General features: G+C 40.3%; 1 protein-coding gene across 7 annotated transcripts in view; it reads right to left on the minus strand.

Moving 5' to 3' along the window:
• The window catches only part of DOCK4 (dedicator of cytokinesis 4), a 434,985-nt gene that overhangs the window by 141,929 nt on the left and 273,796 nt on the right, over positions 1-19,260 (minus strand). For all 7 annotated transcript variants that reach the window (XM_045052625.1, XM_019825719.3, XM_019825720.3 and 4 more), the window contains exons 16-17: positions 16,664-16,770; positions 1,778-1,934 (exon numbers count right to left, since the gene is read on the minus strand). In XM_045052625.1, the coding sequence (XP_044908560.1) occupies positions 1,778-1,934; positions 16,664-16,770 (264 nt within the window). The remainder of the gene's footprint in view (positions 1-1,777; positions 1,935-16,663; positions 16,771-19,260) is intronic.

Below are 19,260 nucleotides of genomic sequence, written 5' to 3' on the forward strand. Positions count from 1 at the left end.
TCTAACATCCTAAACTGGAGAACAACAACAAATTAAGTCTGCAGGGCCAAATATTTTGACAGAAGATAAGCTATTGTTAGGATTATCTATGTGGTTGGCCGAATAATGGCCCCAGAGATGTCAATGTTATAATAGCTGGTACCTATGAATATGTTCATCTTATACAACAAGAGAGATTTCACAGATGTGATTAAGTTAAAGGTCGTAAAATAGGGGGTTATCCTGGAATATCTAGTGGGCCCAATGTAATCACAAGGATCCTTAACAGAGGGAAGATGGTCAGAGTCAGAAAGATATAAAGATGCTATGCTGCTTGTTGTGAAGGAGAGGCCACGAGTCAAGGAATACAGGTGGCCCCTAGAAGCTAAAAAAGGTGAGCAAAAGGATTCTCCCCTAGAGCTTCCAGAAGTGTGATTCTGCTGACACCATGATTTTAGTCCAATGAAAAGGATTTCACGTTTGTGACCTTCAGAATTGCTCAATGATACATTTTTGTTGTTGTAAGCCAACAAATTTACAGTAATTGTTACAAGAACAAAAGATAACTAATACAACCTGAAATTACTCCACCAGAGGCAATCAGTTAAATGTGAACCCGGGCTGTAAAACACACACACAACTAATCCACATAGGATAAATAAAATTTCTATCTAAGTGAGTCAAAGCAGGTTGATTTTCTTATCTTCATAATCTCTAGACTGGCACCCTAAAAATCAACTGAGTTTTGGTGAAAGCTTTATGAACATTACAGAGTTATGTCTGTGAAGTTTTTATTTAATTAAAATAACCAATCCCTGAATATGGATAACGTCTTGACATTTCTTAACTCTCTTCAACCAAATTTACTGAAAATACGCAGTTGTTTTTTTAAAAACATTTCTCCAAAAATATTTTTGGAAGAGGAGGAACAAAAACTAATACAAATGTGAAAGAATCATTTGCCAAAGTCCTAAATAAATATAGCAGCACTGCAAGAGAAGTTGAGAAGTCTCTTAAAAGAAGCCAACATCATAGTGCTACATTTTGCTGCTTTTCTGAGGCCATGCTCTAAGAGAAGAAATACACTTGCTACTACACATGCTGTTCTATGATACAGAAGAAAGAACTAGGAGAACTTACAAATTTTTAGGCACAGGAACATTTTATGAGATTCAATACCTGATTATGAAGTAATTCTCCTCATCATAATGAATCTGACTTATTAATACGGCATTCAGGATGCCAGCCAGAAGCCTTACACAGCAAACATGAAGAACTCAGAAATGTTTCATTTCCTTCCTTCATTGCAGATGATGTTTTCACGACAATTTTCCAAGGAGAAGAGCTTGTTTTATTAATCATAACTTGCTAAACAATCACTGACATAAAAAGTATTTTAGAATAGAAAAGCAATATCCATCTAATTAAACAAAAAACAGCCTTTATTCCAAAGCCTGCAATTAGCCTTGTTTATGGAACTATAAAACAAGCAAGATTAAGGTAGTGGTAGTCTTTGTCTCTGCTTTTTTCTTCTTTTTTAAAAGCAGCTGGGTTTTGAAGGGTTGTACACTTGGGTTTTGATGCTGGGATAATTTTGAGGTTCTTAAATTACATGCATTTAACAGACCATTGGGTCACAAATGTTTCCATTTTACTGGAAATCACCAACAGAAGGACTGACAATTTTTCTAGTGCCAAGTTCTTAAATATAACATTGGTGTTTATTAAATATGCCTACCAAAATTCACATGAGTACTTAAGTACAAGGGCTTTCAAATAAAACAGTGTTATACGTTACCATTCTGTGTGAGTTTTGTGGAACAGAGAAAAGATGTTATCCAAAAAGACTCCTTTGTGGCCTTCATGGCTTGATGATTATTTCCAAGGAGGATGCCCTTGGAAAAGGGAAGTTTGAGGTAGCGGGTAGTATCCTGAAGATTTGTGTTTTCTTCACACTGTTAAAAATATTAAGAACAAAATAAAAAAAAGGAAGGGTAAGAGACCTCATGAAAATTATTAAGCATCATTTTCATTTCTACTGTTGATAAACTGGGAAACGTTCCAAACAGCATCACAAATAGAATTTGGCTCTTAAGTAAAATACAACAAAAACAGAGAAGGAATTAAGCACGGATTGTGGGCTTCGACTGATTTGGGTTCAAATCCCAGTTCCGTTACTTCTCACAGGAGTAACTCTAACACATTATGTTACCATGCAAGATTGCCATTTCTATCTCTAAAACCTTGGTGTATTGTCCTAGGAATTAGGTTCCATAAAGCCTTTCACACAGTGCCTGATACAGAGGAAGTGCTCAAGAAATCATATTTGCAGTGACCACAGGATTTTAAAAAATGCTTCAATCATTCCAACATCTCATATGAGGCCATTATACAGCTTCTTACTTTGAAAACTGGCAATTTAAAAGAAACTTTTTCTGGGTAATCTAATAGTCCCACCATGTGACAGAAATCTACAGAAAATGTGAGCTAACAAGTGTAAATAGAATTATCGATTTAGAAAATATAGTTTCATATCCCTAATGTAATTTTTTTTAATTTTTTAATTTTAGAATGAGAGAGAGAAAGAGAGAGAGTGAGAACTTGAGCAGGGGAGATGGCAGAGGGAGAAAGAGAGAGAATCTTAAGCAAGCTCCAGACTCAGCACAGAGCCCAACATGGGGCTTGATCCCATGACTCTAGGATCATGACCTGAGCCAAAATCAAGAGTCAGGAGTTCAACCAACTGACCCACCCAGGTGCCCCCTAATGCAATTCTTTCTTTAGTCAAGAGCTGTCACTTAATGTTTAAATCATCAGGAAAATTGTTGGATAAAGAATTGATCACGTGGGGTGCTGACTCTTGATTACATGAGTTCGAGGGGGTTATGAGTGATGAGTTTGAGCCCCATGTTGGGTGTAAAGCTTCCTTGTAAAAAAAAAAAAAGGAATTGGATATTAATATGATGGCCATATAGCAACACAAAGACTACTTCCCAGTGGCAAGAGGACAAATACAACCACACACATGTGGGGGGATGAGGTTGTCATTATACCACTGCAGGACAGTACAAAGGAATGTATCATAATCTACAGTGTATTTTTACTACAGATGTTGAACCTGAATCTACCACAACTACAGATTCCACTTCATAGTAAATATAAGGAAAAGAATAACATGTTGAACAATACTATAGGGCAGCAACTAGAAGGCAGCAACTTCTGCAGGATGTCTGGCTTTGTCTCTTCAACTCTGATGTCATAAAAATAGGGATTGTTCTAGACTAACACATAAGCCAAGTGCAACATATGGTCCCAGAATTGGACCAATGTGCTGAAAAGGATTTTTTTTTTCAGTTTAGACATTGACTTAAGCTCCAGATCAGATAAAAAAAAAAATCAGTGATTGGAAAACCATTAACTGAAAAAGTAGATTACAAAATATAAATATTATGAAGCAACTAAGATGTCCTTCAGTAGGTGAATGGACAAACTGTGGTACACCCAGACAATGGGATATTATTCAGTGCTAAATAGAAATGAGCTATCAATCCATGGAAAAACATGGAGGAACCTTAAAAGCACATTACCAAGTGAAAGAAGTCAATCTGAGAAGGTTACATGCTGTATGATTCCAAATATATGACATTCTGGAAAAGGCACAACTATGCAGACAGTCAAAAGATCAGTGGTTTCCAGAGGCTGCTGGAGCAGGGATGAGTAGGCAGAGCACAGAGGAGTTTTAGGGTAGTATAATATTATATTTTTAATTTAATTATTTTTATTTTCATTTTTTATTTGAGAGACAGAATCATAAGCAGACTCCATGTTCAGCATGGAGTCCAATGTGAGGCTTGATCCCACAACCCTGGGATCATGACCTAAGCCAAAATCAATAGTAGGACACACAACTGACTGAGCCACCCAGGCACACCTGGGCAGTATCATATTATAATAGCCATATGGCATTATTTCTTTATCCAAACCTACAGAATGTACTCTACCAAGGGTGAATCTTCAGGTAAACTACGGAGTTGGGGTGATTATGATATGTCAAAGTAGGTTCATCCTTGGTAAAAAATGTGCTGTTCTGGTGAGTGACTTTGATAATGGGAGAGGTTATTCATGTGTAAATAAGAAATTTACATCCTCCTCTCCATTTTATTATAAGTGTAAAATTGCCTTATAATGTCATTTAGGTCTAAAAATTCATGCAGAAAAATATCTAGAAGGATACACACTAGAGGACTAATAGTTAACATCATCCAGGTAACGAGAGTATAATGTTTACATTTTATTTTGAGTTATCTCTATACTTCTTTGTAATGATGAGAGTGATTTTTGATTACAAATCTGAAAAAAATATTTGAACAGATATAGAACTGGCATAACTTAGGTTATTCTGAGTATAAACTTTAAAACTCATATGAGTTTTATTCCTTAAAATCTTTTTTTTTTCAACGTTTTTTATTTATTTTTGGGACAGAGAGAGACAGAGCATGAACGGGGGAGGGGCAGAGAGAGAGGGAGACACAGAATCGGAAACAGGCTCCAGGCTCTGAGCCATCAGCCCAGAGCCTGACGCGGGGCTCGAACTCACGGACTGCGAGATCGTGACCTGGCTGAAGTCGGGCGCTTAACCGACTGCGCCACCCAGGCGCCCCCTTAAAATTTCTTTAAACATCTTCAAGGCTAGTGTCCTGGTCACAGGAAGGAGATTAAGCACAAAATCCTTCGGTATTCTAGAATACTGTGTGTGGTTCATAAAATATTTCTAAATTTTAAAATAATAAATCTTTAAGAAAGACCTAACAAGTTCAGAGAAACAGAATCAGATTACAAGATGTTCTTACTAGCAAACCTGCCCAGTATCAGGAGTACCTATAAACACAATAAACAACCTCTATAATACCCTTCCAACATTATAACTCCAAATGCTTTCTTTTATTACTGTGAGATATTTCATAGAGACAGCAGAGCGCATGAAACACACATACACAGTTTAGAGAATCATAACAAAGTGAACACTTCAAATGTCTTCGGAAAAAGTGCTTAGGCAAAATAATGTTCTGGAAGCCTAGAATGCCATCCCCTCCCGTCTTATTCTTGGTGTCAGGGCTTGGAACACAGCAAGTCATAGCATGAGTCACAACGCATCCCACTGCCCCTATTTCCTGCCTGGGTCTGGTCTGGTCTGTGGGGTCAGGAACATGCTCTGGTCTGCCATCCTTGGCCTGACTTGTGCTCCATCTGTCTAACCACCACTTCCTACTGTGACTAAAGTCTCATACAAACTCAGCGGACATACTGTCCAGCTATTTCTAGGCCTCCCCCTCAGGAGCTAGAGCCGGCCCTAGTCTGCCAAGCTCCATCTGTTCACAGGAATTCTGCCCCTATAGATAAAGCTCTTATCCCCCCACCCATCGAATGATTGCCTAGCTTGTGAACACTTCCGGCACCGTCTTAGAATTCCTGCTTGATGCGCTCATCTAGCTCCGCCGGTAGTCATGGACTGACCACTTCTGTGATTGATGATACAATGACTGTGTCATGTGCTTACAGAGCACTGTGAATACAAGATTTGACTGCCTTCTCCTGGGCCAATCATTGTGGCTTGATCAGTGTCGCTAGCCCTGGTTCACTTCACTTCTCTCCAGCACTGGGGGGTCAAGACCTCAACAGGAGTGTCTGAGGTGTGACGCCTGACAGTTTTTATAGCTAAACTCCATCACGCTCAGTCAAGTACAAATACAAGAATTAACATAAATACTAGGACACAAAAGTTATTTCAAGACCTTCTGCTAAAAATGCCAGGCGTGCGTGCATGCGTGCGTGCGTGTGTGCGTGTGTGTGTGTGTGTGGTAGGGGAAGGGGAGGTGGAGTAATTCAGTAAAGTAAAGCAGAGAATCACTCTTTGGTCTCTATGAACCTTTCGATGATAACATTTGCCAGGGGTTCGACATCGATTATTTTTGTCCAGTAGGAGTCAAAGGAGATAATGCTAGGTATGGGGTTAGAGTTGGAGGTTTTAATCTATTCCTGAAGAACTTAAGTGGCCTTGAGAAATTGCACAGAACAATTTCAGAGCAAATCTTTTGTTGTTCTCTGAGGTTCTCAGCATGCGTCCTTAACACATCATACAAACACTGGAGATTTCAAAAGCCATCCCAGAAATTACCATTTACGAGGGTTTACTACATATCAGGCACCGCGAAGCACTTTAATGCATTTTCTTATTCTTGTAACAACCTCATGAGGCAGGACACTGTAACCTGAGAAGCTTTGTGATTTGCCCAAAGTCACATCATCAGAACCACAATTTCTGTTCATAACTACTATAGAACACTGCCTCCTTCAGATGGTGTTTTAACCAAGTCTTGAACTTTGCTATAATGAAGTACACATTGATTTATAGGTAACATACTGAATGGTGGGTAAGGCTAGGGAAGACCAAAAAGTTCACTTTAAAAAAAAAAAAAAAGGTGTATTTGTGGGAGATACTCTGGGAGGCAGCTTCGAGTTGTCTGTGCTGCTGAAATGGTTTCATGTCATATAAACCTATGAGGCCAAGAGCGAGATGACTAGGCTCTGTTCTGAAACCACATGGAGCATGTAGGATCACTTGACCTGGACGCAGTGGGGAGCAAGGCCAGCCAGGAGCAGGTAAGGCATGACACAAGAGCTTGGGAATACAGCATGTGAGTGAGAGATCATCTTTTCGTTTACTTGATGAAACAGAATCTACTGAAGAGAAACTGAATTGAGAAGCAGTGAATAGAAACGGGGTTCTAGAAGGTGGGCCTATAGGGTAGGGGCAGGTGTCAACCTTGAGAGCTGAAGCCATAAAGGTTGTCCAGCCTTTCATAAGGAAATGCACAGTTCATTAGCAAAAGCCAGGTAGTGATGAAGAATAAGCAGCAAATTCCTTGGGCCTTCTATAGCCAGTGGGGAGAAGTATCTGTGCTGGGAGGGCAATTCCAAGCCAGGGTATGGAATGGAGAAAACAAATGGGTATGAACAATCCCCCTCCCCCACCTCCCCTAAGAGTCAATTAGCTCACAGAAATGAAGCTGTATGGTGTGGCACTGCCCGTGTGTTAATTGGAAATACTGGTACAACAGCCATGGTTGGGTGTTGGAATGCTCTTGAGTCTGAGGCTGACCACCAGAAAGCTGCAGCTTCCCACCAAGCTGTACCACATGTATTGAAAAGTGGTTTTGTCAACACGGTACAGTCCAGTTATACGTCTACACTAGATGAGGGGTGAAATATGAATCGCTCGCATTCTGGGGACGCTCGCGCCAACAACTGTTTTGGTTTGGGCACAAGGACAACTTTTTTCTATCAAATCCTATGCAGGCATGGAACAAGGCAATGGGGATATGAGAATAATAAGACCCTGTTGTCCCTGTTCCCTTGTGACAGACACAGCTAATGTATTACCTGTGTTATGGATATATGATGATAGACGAGGGGATAATTAACTGAGCCACTCTTTCTGGGAGAAACGAGGCAACATGACCACAGCCTCTTGAGGCTGCTGCTGGATTACAGGAACAAAACAATGTCATTGTCACAGTAAAGGACAATTCTCTGTGTTTGCTTCGATAGGCTGGGATCTGTGCGACTCATCTCAAAATGGCATGAAGTTAATTTATTACAAATTAGATAGGAAGAAGTAAGAACCAGCCCTCTGCTTGACTACACTTGAGATTAAAATCGGACCTGACAGGACAAATGTGCTCAGACTCTCCCAGAAGAACTAAAAACAGGTTCTGGGAAGCGGTGGTGGTCTCAATCTGCTTTAAGATGACACAGCTTGGCTCATAGACTATTCCTCGGGCCAGGGCTGAAGCCAGTTGATAGAGCAATGAATGGTGCATTGTGCCAGAGACTATTTGTTTGACCCACCATTTTAGCTGTGTGAAAGAGAGCTGCACTGGTCAGTCCTGAGCAGTGTTCCAGAAACGGGGTATCTGCAATAATATAAGCTATGTGATGGAGCGATGATCATATGTATAATTTATGCAGAAATAAACACATACTGAAATCCAGAGTGCATTAATCAACTTAAGGGTCTGTAATCTACAGAAAGTAAAGAATTAAATTTAAAAAATACAGTGAGTTAGACAATCCAATTGGCACTATATTTTACCCGTTAATCATAACCAGATTTAAATAGTTGTGGCAGCAAAATACCTTCTTTTAGGGACTCTTTCAGTATAATTAGCCATCCTGAAGGATATTATTAAAAATTGATTAAATTCCTATTTGCCAGTCCTTTAATTTGGTATTAAGAATGTACCAAAGAAATAAACAAAGTCCCTGTCCTTGAGGGAATTATGCATCTGGCCTCTGCACCATTAAGACCCATGACAAAGTTGTGACTAGGGCCGCTGAGTTCCAGCCCTGCTGGGGAAGGGAAATCAGGCCTCATGGAAGAGGGGCTGTTTGACTTCAGTCAAACAGAATCAGAGGCTCGCCAAGCAAATGAGGGAGTGACATTTTACGTAGAAGAAATGGTAGATATAAAGGCACTGGGAGAATAAAAGCACATACATGAGACTATGGAGCCATGGCAATTAAGTGCAATAGCACAAAGGTTAACTTAGTTTCAATAAATATGCTAAGGTTATGTAAGATGTTAAATAAGGAGAAGCTAGGTGAAGGGTATATGGGAATTTCCAGTACTATTTTTTGAATTCTTCTGTGAGTCTAAAATATCTTATAAACAACCTTTTTTTTTTTTTTATGGTACAAGTATATTGTGACAACTATATGCACTTTAGTAAGGCTGGAGCATGGGAATTTTCAATGCAAAAAGGCCTCAGGAGGCGCCTGAGTGGCTCAGTCAATTAAGCGTTTCACTCTTAGTTTTGGCTCAGGACACGATCTCACAGTTTCATGAGTTCAAGCCCCACGTCGGGCTGTGCACTGGCAGCATGGGGCCTAGTTGGGATTCTCCCTCTCTCCCTCTCTCCCCACCCCCCGCCACACTGTCTCTGTCTCTCTCAAAATAAATAAATAAACTTAAAAACAAAGCCTCAGAACTGCCTTAAACCTCTCAGTTAGGAAAATCCCAAGGTGATTCCAATACTCACCTCTGGTTTCAATTCCCTAGATTAAGTACAGCCAAAGAGGTAGAGCTGAGAAGTTCTGCAACCATCTATTTATATATGGAGGATGCATGTGAAAAGCCAAGGAAAACTGTGGGTTTCTGTCCATAGCCGGCATGAGTGGGGGCAGGAGGAAAGCTCAGTTTGGGACCTGCTGAGTTTGAGGTGTCCCTGGCGAAGCCAGATGTAGATGGTTAGTAGGCTGGTAAGAGCTGTGGGCTGGAAATCCAGTGTGGCTCCTATCAGCAGAGATGTGGTGAGCTAACCCATGGAATAGCCTGAGACGGTTTTAGATTATAGAAGTCACACACGTTGGCCAAGGATGAAAGGTGTGATAACACTCACATGTAAAGGGTGGATAAAGAGAGAGAGGTCCTCAAAGGAGAAGAAGGATGGAGCTCAGGAGAACATTGTAAAGCAGACCAAGGAATGTGGGTTTTTAGGAAGGGTAATCAATAGTGTTACATGTTACAAGGAAGGCAAGTAAGGAAAGATTCTGAAAGCGGCCAGTGGCTTTAGCCACTGTGGGAAGAATGAAGATATGCTGGTATAATCTGTTAGAATGAAGGGGCTTTCTGGACGTCACATTAATAACCTTCAGTGTTAAGACCAACTCCACCTATTAAGTTACCTTAGCCTTCTTTTTCTTTTTCTGTTCAGCATGGCATGCTTTTATGCTAAACTTATCAGCTTACTTTTAATTTTTTGAATTTTACAGGTGTTGCATTTTAAATTTCTCTCACAGTGAGTGATAAAACAAGAGTTATGTGACCCAGGATGGCACTAGTGACTTCGAGGGAGAAACTTCATTTGAGCTGTGGGGACAGAAGCAGCCTGAGGAACAAATGGAATGCAGGAAGGTGGAGACAGTGAAGGAAGACTGGCCTTTCATGCACACAGACCATGGTGGGAAGGGAAGGAGGACTGTGGGGCTATTTAAAAAGTCTTGTTTTTGTTTTTAAGAAATAGGCTTGAGCAGGTTTATTAATCTGAGAGAATACTGCCCGAAGAAAGGAAGCAGACACAGTTGCAGGAGGAAGAGGGGACATTGGGAGGAGCAGAGTCTCCAGGGAGTCAGGAGGGAGGAAGATCCTGAAGGAAGCAGGTGGAAGAATGACCCTTGGAGAGAAGGAGCCTTGTCCCGTCATCTGAGACAGGATGCAGGAGGGAAGGGAAGGAGGCAGATAAGCCTGCAGGTGGTAAAGGAGACAGCACAGGAAGTGAGGCAAGATCCTGTCCGACAGCTTCTGTCTTCTCTGCTAACTAGAGGGAAGTGGTGTGACAGGCAGAATGGTGCAGTCTTGCCAACAGCTCTCATGGGGGCTGATCTGGAAGAATTCACAGTGAATTGGGAACAGCCACCCTTTCTAAGCTGTGTTCCCACTGTCAGAGCTTCTCATGTCTCTCTCCGCCTTGACTACGACGGTTTCATCAACAAAGAAGTTTTAAATTTTATACAGTCAAACTGACAACTTTTTTTCTGTACTTGATTTCTAACCTGTGAGCCATTATTAGGAAAGCCCTCCTTACCTGAATATTATAAAATGTTCAGTCATATTTTTAAGGCTTTTGTAATTTTTTTTTTTTTTTACCTTTAATCTGAAACTTGCTTTGTTAGAAGAAGCAAGGTAGCTCTTTTGCTCCAACACCCATCGTGGTCATCTCATCACTACTTATTAAATGGGCTATTTTTTTTATTCAGTGATTTGAAATCTCCTCCTCCTCCTATCTTTTCTACTTTTTCTAAAATAGTAAATTCAAGACTGCAATTATCAGCATGCTGTGTGCCCTCCTGCCATGGGAGAAGGATAAGCATTATGCTCATAATATGGTTTTACAATCATAAACTCCAAGTGGCCTCAGGCTGAAAGTGAACTTGCTGGCTCAGTACTATGAAAAAGAAAACCATGGCATCAACTAGACTAAAAACAAAAGTTGTTAGAGTTGGCAAGTATCCCACACCTCTTCAAATAAGCAACATTGAATAACCCTAATCATAAGACAACATAGCTACTTATGGTTCTTCTATGGAACTAATGCTTCCTGATGGGTCTACTCAAAGTAGGTCTGCCCAAAATTAGACAACTTACAGGCATCATCCCGGGCCTCCTTTGTGGTCGAGGAAGATCACTGGGAACACCTGTCTTTTAAATTGCTCAAGCTCAAATAAATGAATTTTCCTATGCCTTATGGATCGGAATTCTAAACACGCCCATAAAAATTTGTATAAGGGCTTGAGCAGATTCAAAGCTCTACTTCTGAGAAAAGTTTTGCCCTTGCCAGCAGGTCCATGACAGGCAACTGGTATCAGAAAAAAAGTGGTTCTCTGTCTGGAAGTCGGTACCAGTTGAGCTCCTCAATGCTTCTGCGGAGAAGCAAGCTCCACTCCCTGTCCACCTGGCATTTTAGGTGTAATGATGTCTCTAAAAATCAACTATGAATCTTGGTATTATTCATATTCATTTAGAGGAGTCAACCTGGACTTGACTGGACACTTAGCACCTGCCCCAAAACACTGTCTGACCTGTAGGTGTGAAAGCCCATACTTGATATGCCATATGAAAGTGATCCATTCTTCTATATATTATTAGGAAGCTGGAAGCTCAGTTTTAATGACCTTAGCCCTGCCTTTTCTGGGTCAAGATTTAATGTTACACAGAGGCAATATCACCAACACTCATACAAAGTACCATTATGCCTTTTGGAAAACTGTAGCTAAAGACATTGCCTGTCATATATCTTACATAAAGCACCTCTCACCTAATGGTGAGATAAACAGATAATTTTAGTTCTAGTACATTGAACTCTATTTGTTTTACTGACTTCTAAATGGAAGGAAAATTTCCAAACTCTTTCTATGAAGCCAGCATCACCGTGATTCCAAAACCAAACCAAGACGCCACTAAAAAGGAGAACTATAGACAAATTTCCCTGGTGAACATGAATGCAAAAATTCTCAACAAGATATTAGCCAACCAGATCCAACAATACATTAAAAAAATTATTCACCATGACCAAGCAGGATTTATACCTGGGATGCAGGGCTGGTTCAATATCCCCAAAACAATCAATGTGATTTATCACATCAATTAAAGAAAGGACAAGAATCATATGATCCTCTCAACAGATGCAGAGAAAGCATCTGACAAAATACAGCATCATTTCTTGATAAAAACCCTCAAGAAAGTAGGGACAGAAGGATCATACCTTGAGATCATAAAAGCCATATATAAAAGACCCAACGCTAACATCATCCTCAATGGGGACAAACTGAAAGCTTCAGGAACATGACAGGGATGTCCACTCTCACCACTGTTATTCAATACAGTATTGGAAGGCTTAGCCTCAGCAATCAGAAAACACAAAGAAATAAAAGGCATCCAAATCGGCCAGAAGGAGGTCAAACTTTCACTCTTCACAGGTGACATCATACTGTATATGGAAAATCCAAAAGATTCCACCAAAAAACTGCTAGAACTGATCCGTGAATTCAACAAAGTTGCAGGATATAAAATCAATGCACAGAAATCAGTTGCATTCCTATACACCAATAATGAAGACAATAGAAAGAGAAATGAAGGAATCGATCCCATTTACAATTGCACCACAAAAAACATAAAATACCTAGGAATAAATCTAACCAAAGAGGTGAAAAGTCTATACACTGTAAACTATAGAAATCTTATGAAAGAAATTGAAGAAGACACAAAAAAATGGAAAAATATTCCCTGCTCCTGGATAGGAAGAAGAAATATTGTTAAAATGTCGATACTACCCAAAGCAATCTACATATTCAATGCAATCCCTATCAAAATAACACGAGCATTCTTCACAGAGCTAGAACAAATAATCCTAAAATTTGTATGGAACCAGAAAAGACCCCAAATAGCCAAAACAATCTTGAAAAAGAAAACCAAAGCAGGAGCCATCACAATCCCGGGCTTCAAGCTATACTAGAAAGCTGTAATCATCAAGACAGCACGGTACTGGCACAAGAACAGACACTCAGATCAATGGATCAGAATAGAGAACCCAGAAATGGTCCCACAAACGTATGACCAACTTGTCTTTGACAAAGCAGGAAAAAATATCCAATGGAATAAAGACAGTCTCTTCAGCAAGTGGTGCTGGGAAAACTGGACAGCGACATGCAGAAGAATGAACATGGACCACTTTCTTACACCACACACAAAAATAAACTCAAAATGGATGAAAGACCTAAATGTAAGACAGGACACCATCAAAATCCTCGAGGAGAAAGCAAGCAAAAACCTCTTTGATCTTGGCCGCAGCAACTTCTTACTCAACATATCTCTGGAGGCAAGGGAAACAAAAGCAAAAATGAACTACTGGGGCCTCATCAAGATAAAAAGCTTCTGCACAGAGAAGGAAACAATCAGCAAAACTAAAAGGCAACCGACAGAATGGGAGAAGATATTTGCAAACAACACGTCAGATAAAGGGTTCATATCTATCAACACCCAAAAAACAAAAAATCCGGTGAAGAAATGGGCAAAAGACATGAATAGACACTTCTCCAAAGAAGACATCCAGATGGCCAACTGACACATAAAAAAATGCTCCACATCACTCATCATCAGGGAAATAAAAATCAAAACCACAATGAGATACCACCTCACACCTGTCAGAATGGCTAACACTAGCAACTCAGGCAACAACAGATGTTGGCAAGGATGCGGAGAAAGAGGATCTCTTTTGCACTGCTGGTGGGAATGCAAACTTGTGAAGCCACTCTGGAAAACAGTCTGGAGGTCCCTCAAAAAGTTAAAAATAGAACTACCCTACGACCCAGCAATTGCACTACTAGGTATTTACCTAAGGGATACAGGTATGCTGTTTCAAAGGGACACATGCACCCCAATGTTTATAACAGCACTATCGACAATAGCCAAAGTATGGAAAGAGCCCAAATGTGCATTGATGGATGAATGGATACAGAAGATGTATGTATATATATACATACACACACACACACACGTATATATACGTGTATATATATACACACACACACACACACACACACACACACACACACACACACACTGGAGTATTACTTGGCAATCAAAAAGAATGAAATCTTGCCATTTGCAACTACGTGGATGGAACTGGAGGGTATTATGCTAAGTGAAATTAGTCAGAGAAGGACAAAAATCATATGACTTCCCTCATATGAGGACTTTAAGAGACAAAACAGATGAACATAAGGGAAGGGAAATAAAAATAATATAAAAACAGGGAGGGGGACAAAACAGAAGAGACTCATAAATATGGAGAACAAACTGAGGGTTACTGGAGGGGTTGTGGGAGAGGGGATGGGCTAAATCGGTCAGAGGCACTAAGGAATCTACTCCTGAAATCTTTGTAGCACTATATACTAATTTGGATGTAAATTTAAAAGAATAAATTAAAAGATATTCAATTAAAAAAATAAAAATAAAAAATAAAATAAAATAAAATATTTTGTCTTTGGGGGCACCTGGGTGGCTCAGTCAGTTAAGTGTACGACTTTGGCTCAGGTCAGGATTTCACCGTTTCTGAGTTCGAGCCCTGCATCAGGCTCTGTGCTGACAGCTTAGAGCCTGGAGCCTGTTGCAGATTCTGTGTCTCCCTCTCTCTGCCCTTTGCCCACTCATACTCTGTCTCTGTCTCTGTCTCTCTCAAAAGGAAATAAACATTAAAAAAGTTTAAAATATTTTGTCTCAGTATTTTATTTTACTTTTTCAATTTTTATTTATTTATTTTGAGAGAGAGAGAGCAAGCAGGGGAAGGACAGAGAGAGGGAGAGAGAGAGAATCCCAAGCAGGCTCCTACACTGCCAGTACGGAGATCTAGGGGGGCTCAAACTCACAAACCCTGAGATCATGACCTGAGCCGAAATCAAGAGCCAGACTCTTAACCGACTGAGCCACCCAGTGCCCCATCTTTGTATTTAACACTGTAAGCTTCTTTAAGTCACTTTTCGAAGTAGAGGGAATAGAAGGGACAGAAACACAAGGGACTTAAACTATTTTGTTAGCCGCTATATTTCCAGTACCTAGAATAGCGACTGACTTGTAGTTTGTGGTCAGTAAATTCATTGAACAAATAACTAGAAAATGAATGATTAACGAAATATGCACATACACATGCATGCACATACCAGGGGAGGCTGCCAGGTTGTTGTGCATCATCCCTCATTTTATTAGCAATAATCCAAACGTGAAGAAAGTTTTTGTTTGTACTCCTTCATTCATTCAATAAATCTTTGTTGCACATCTACCATGTGCCAGAACCCCTGTGACCCAAGTTGTCATTCTTGAGGGACTCATAAATCTATTGGAGTAAACGGAGGGAGCATCAGACAATTATGGGACAATATTATGAGTACAATGGTAAGAGATGTGTGCAGAAACCCTGAGAACTCAGAGGAGGGAAGTTGACCAGCTAGAAACACAGGGAGTAGGGGCAGAGAGTGAGGACCATTCTTCTGATAAAGGTTGTGGTCAAGGTGAGCATCCAAGGATGAGCAGGAGTTAACCACAGGGAGAGGGAGAGGAAGAGAAGACTCCAGGAGTGCCATTGGCAGAGGCAAAGCAGAGAGAACCAACAGCTAGTTGGGGAAGGAACTAGAAGGAGCTGGATGTGGCCATGGCATCAAATCCAGGAATGTTGAGAGGTGAAGCAGTAGGGGGTTGGGAAGCCTTGCACAATTCTGAGAAGCCTATGACTTATTTTCTGTGAAGTCAGGAGTTTTTCAGGGGGGTTAAATTGGGAAGTGGCCTGGTCAGACGTGCACCTTAGATAGGTCACCCTGATGGGATGAAACCTGGAGACGAGACGCAGGTGGACAGAACCAGTTAGCCCAGGTATTAACTGATTAGTCTGGAAAGTCATGTGATCACAGAGACAGAGAAAGGCGAAGGAGAAATATTTTGGAGAAAACTGTATCTTTTAATTCTTTGTTTTATAGTTACTAGTATTTCTATTCTATACTTCTTCATTACTAGTATTTTTGGATAACTTCTAATGAGCTCTTGTTTTGTGAATTTTCTTTTTATTGCCTACTGCTGTATACTTTGTTCCCAAAGCTTTTATGACAATGCTTGACGCACAGAATAGAAAGTAACAACCGCTAAAGTTGTTATGACAAAGAACTGCCGATTCTCTACTTGCTTGGTGAGAGCAGAGGATAAGAAACACATAATGATGACTCTGCTAAATTCACTCCTGAGGGTATATAGATCTAGATCCGAAAGCATGTATGCAACGGAAAATTTTAAAAACTTATTTGTAAGGTTATTTAATACTCTCAGGGCAACAGAAAGGACTTTAATGTCAACACGTAGACTTACCCACATATGTACACCTAAATTAAAAAAGATATAAATCATCTTGAAAAGAGGTTTTAGGATCACACAGAATACAGAGACAATGCCTTAAAAAAGATACACTCCTTGCTAGCAATCTTCCAAAAGAGTATTCTTTTCAGTAATTTTTTTCTCTTTTCCAGAGTGGTAATAAGATAATGAATTAATAATTCAGGCCCATCGTCAACATCTGACTGACATTACCTTATGCACGATGAGCTCATGAGTGCCATCTGGAAGAGTCCTACCATCTTCCTGCATCAGGGGGACGAAGGAGAAACCAAACAATTTCTTCTCTCCTTTCTCCTTTGCTGTGAGGAAAAAAAAGAATTATTTGCTTCTTTAAGCACTTACTTACAGACCTGTGTTCGGATTCACAGATTGCCAACGAGTGTGATCATCCAGAAATACAATGCACATTCAGCAGTTCCCTATACACAACAGTAAACAGCTTTTCTTAGGAGACCTCTATCTACAGTAGCCACCTTCCAACCCATATTCCTGCCCCATAATCTCCAAACTATGCTGCTTGACTAATTTTCTTCATGGGACTCACTCTCTGAAATTATGTTTTAAAAAAATTTCTGGATTGCCTATTTTTTCTCATCACATCCTCCCCTCTATCCCCAGGTGTAAGCAGCACCGAGGGCAGGATCCTTCTATTTTATTTTATTCTGAGCTTGGTATCTCAACAAGTACCAAGAACATAGTAGATTCTCAGTACGTACATGTTAAATAAATGAAGAAGTGAGTGAATGAATGAATGTGAAGTTCAGTGTTTTGCTTACTACTTGGGCAAAGGTAGTGTCTAAGCTCTGCCTTGGTCTATAAAAGAACCTTCCCTATGTCCACCTGTGTGAAGACAGCCCTATGGAAGCTACCTCCTTGGGATCTTGGACGTGCTGGAAAACAAAATGAATTACAATCTATAGTTTAAGAAGAGCTTATTGCAGGAGTATTCTGGAAGATGGAAATGAGGCAATGAGGTTTTCAGATGCCCAATGAAGAATTACAATAGCTGGAAAGGTCAAGTATCATTGGCAATTATTTGTAGAGAAGGAAACTGAGGGAAAACGAGATCACATGATGTTGGGTAACCTGCTCTACATCTTGAGTACCATTCCAATTTTTTCCAACAAGCTTCCATTTCTCCAAAAATGGATAAAACATTCAAAGAAACTGGTTGGTTCAACTGGACTGTCTCCTTGTATTTGGATGTGTAGGGAGGAGTTCCAGGGCCTTGCAGCCTATTGGGGGCTGGATGGTTCTTCTTTCCCACTTATGTGTGCAAGTGGAGAGTTATACTTGATGGAAGAGTCCAGCTTTGGAATGAGGATTAGAGCTAGAGGAGTGAGATATGGTGACCCTGAAGTTCAGACAAGAGGCTTTAGTAATACATCATTTCCTCATGATTGCTTCTGGCATTCAGCCACAGGGGAGTGGGGCACCACACAGAGAATAGTAATTTTGCCTCTCCAGTTTTGGCCTCTAGCATGGGGGCCCCCCTGAAAATGTGATTATAGCAAAGGATTTTCTTTTAAAGTTATTAATTTCAATCCCATAAAGAAACTGGGAAAATATCAATGTTTTTAAAAGTGAAATGAAAAGCACAGTGAAGATCTCTAGGATGAGATTTCTACATCAATGAGAAAACTGGCTATGGAACTCATGATTTAGGGGAGAACACATACTGAGAAGTAATTTCCTAAGTTTATGTCACTATCTTTTTGGTGTGGTTTTTGGTATTCAATTTGGCAGGCTTAAAAGATTCTGTGAATGAATAAAATTAGCAAAGGTTAAGAAACACAGCAATAGTTTCCTCAAATATGCCTTGTTATAAAAAAAAAAAAAAAAAACTAAATAGCAAAGTTTAAAGTACATGGTCTTCTGTCCCAAGTTACTAGATTAGCATTAATAAATTGAATGGATTATTAGGCACAATATGATCCCCTTTCACTAATGAGGACCCTAAGTTTATCAATTCTACCTCCTAATTTTGCCAATTCATTTTTTCTAATACCCCAACCCCAACAATTGTGCCGAGGGACCTCAGATTGACTGACCCTCTCTCCGCGCTCATCAGCTCTCACTTCCCATTTCTACACCCCACCCTTCTAATCACTTAGGATCCCCTCAACCAGCTACTCCTCCACACTTCCCATTATAATATTGTGGGTCGAAACCCAACTTGCACTTACACCTATGCCAGACCGATCTCACTTAAATTAATGCACATTAACCGCAGATGGACACTTAGCTGGGAAAACCTTCCGCATATTTCTACCCAACTCACTTTTTCACTTTTCTAGATGGTGATTTCATCCATCCTCTTCCCTTCACAAGCCTTCCATACCTCAGCCCTTCCCTCACTCTGAGCGGATGCAGAGAGGACTCCCACATGTTCCACCGAGGAATGCACCTGCTTCGGCTCTCCGGCACCATGCCTCCATCGTCCACTCAACCCAGAGCGCTGGACCCCATGCTCCCTTTATGCAAGGGAACTCCTCCTACACTTGTCCCATCTCTCTTCTACATCATCAGTTTTCCATCTCTACCAGATCATTTCCACCAAATATGCTTTAGAACTCTATCTTAAAAAGAAAATGACAACAACAACAACCCTCCTGTGACCCCAGCTGCATTATAGTTACTATGTTACTATCTCATATCTCTGCTCTCTTGAATTCTTTCTAGCAAAGCTTCTGGAAAGATTTGTCTGTACTTACTGCCTGCCCTTCCTTTCCTCTATCTCAATCTTGGACTCACTCCTGCCAGACTTTCATCACCACAAATCCACTAAA

The sequence above is a fragment of the Felis catus genome, chromosome A2 (assembly GCF_018350175.1).
Source record: "Felis catus isolate Fca126 chromosome A2, F.catus_Fca126_mat1.0, whole genome shotgun sequence".
Taxonomy (NCBI): domain Eukaryota; kingdom Metazoa; phylum Chordata; class Mammalia; order Carnivora; family Felidae; genus Felis; species Felis catus.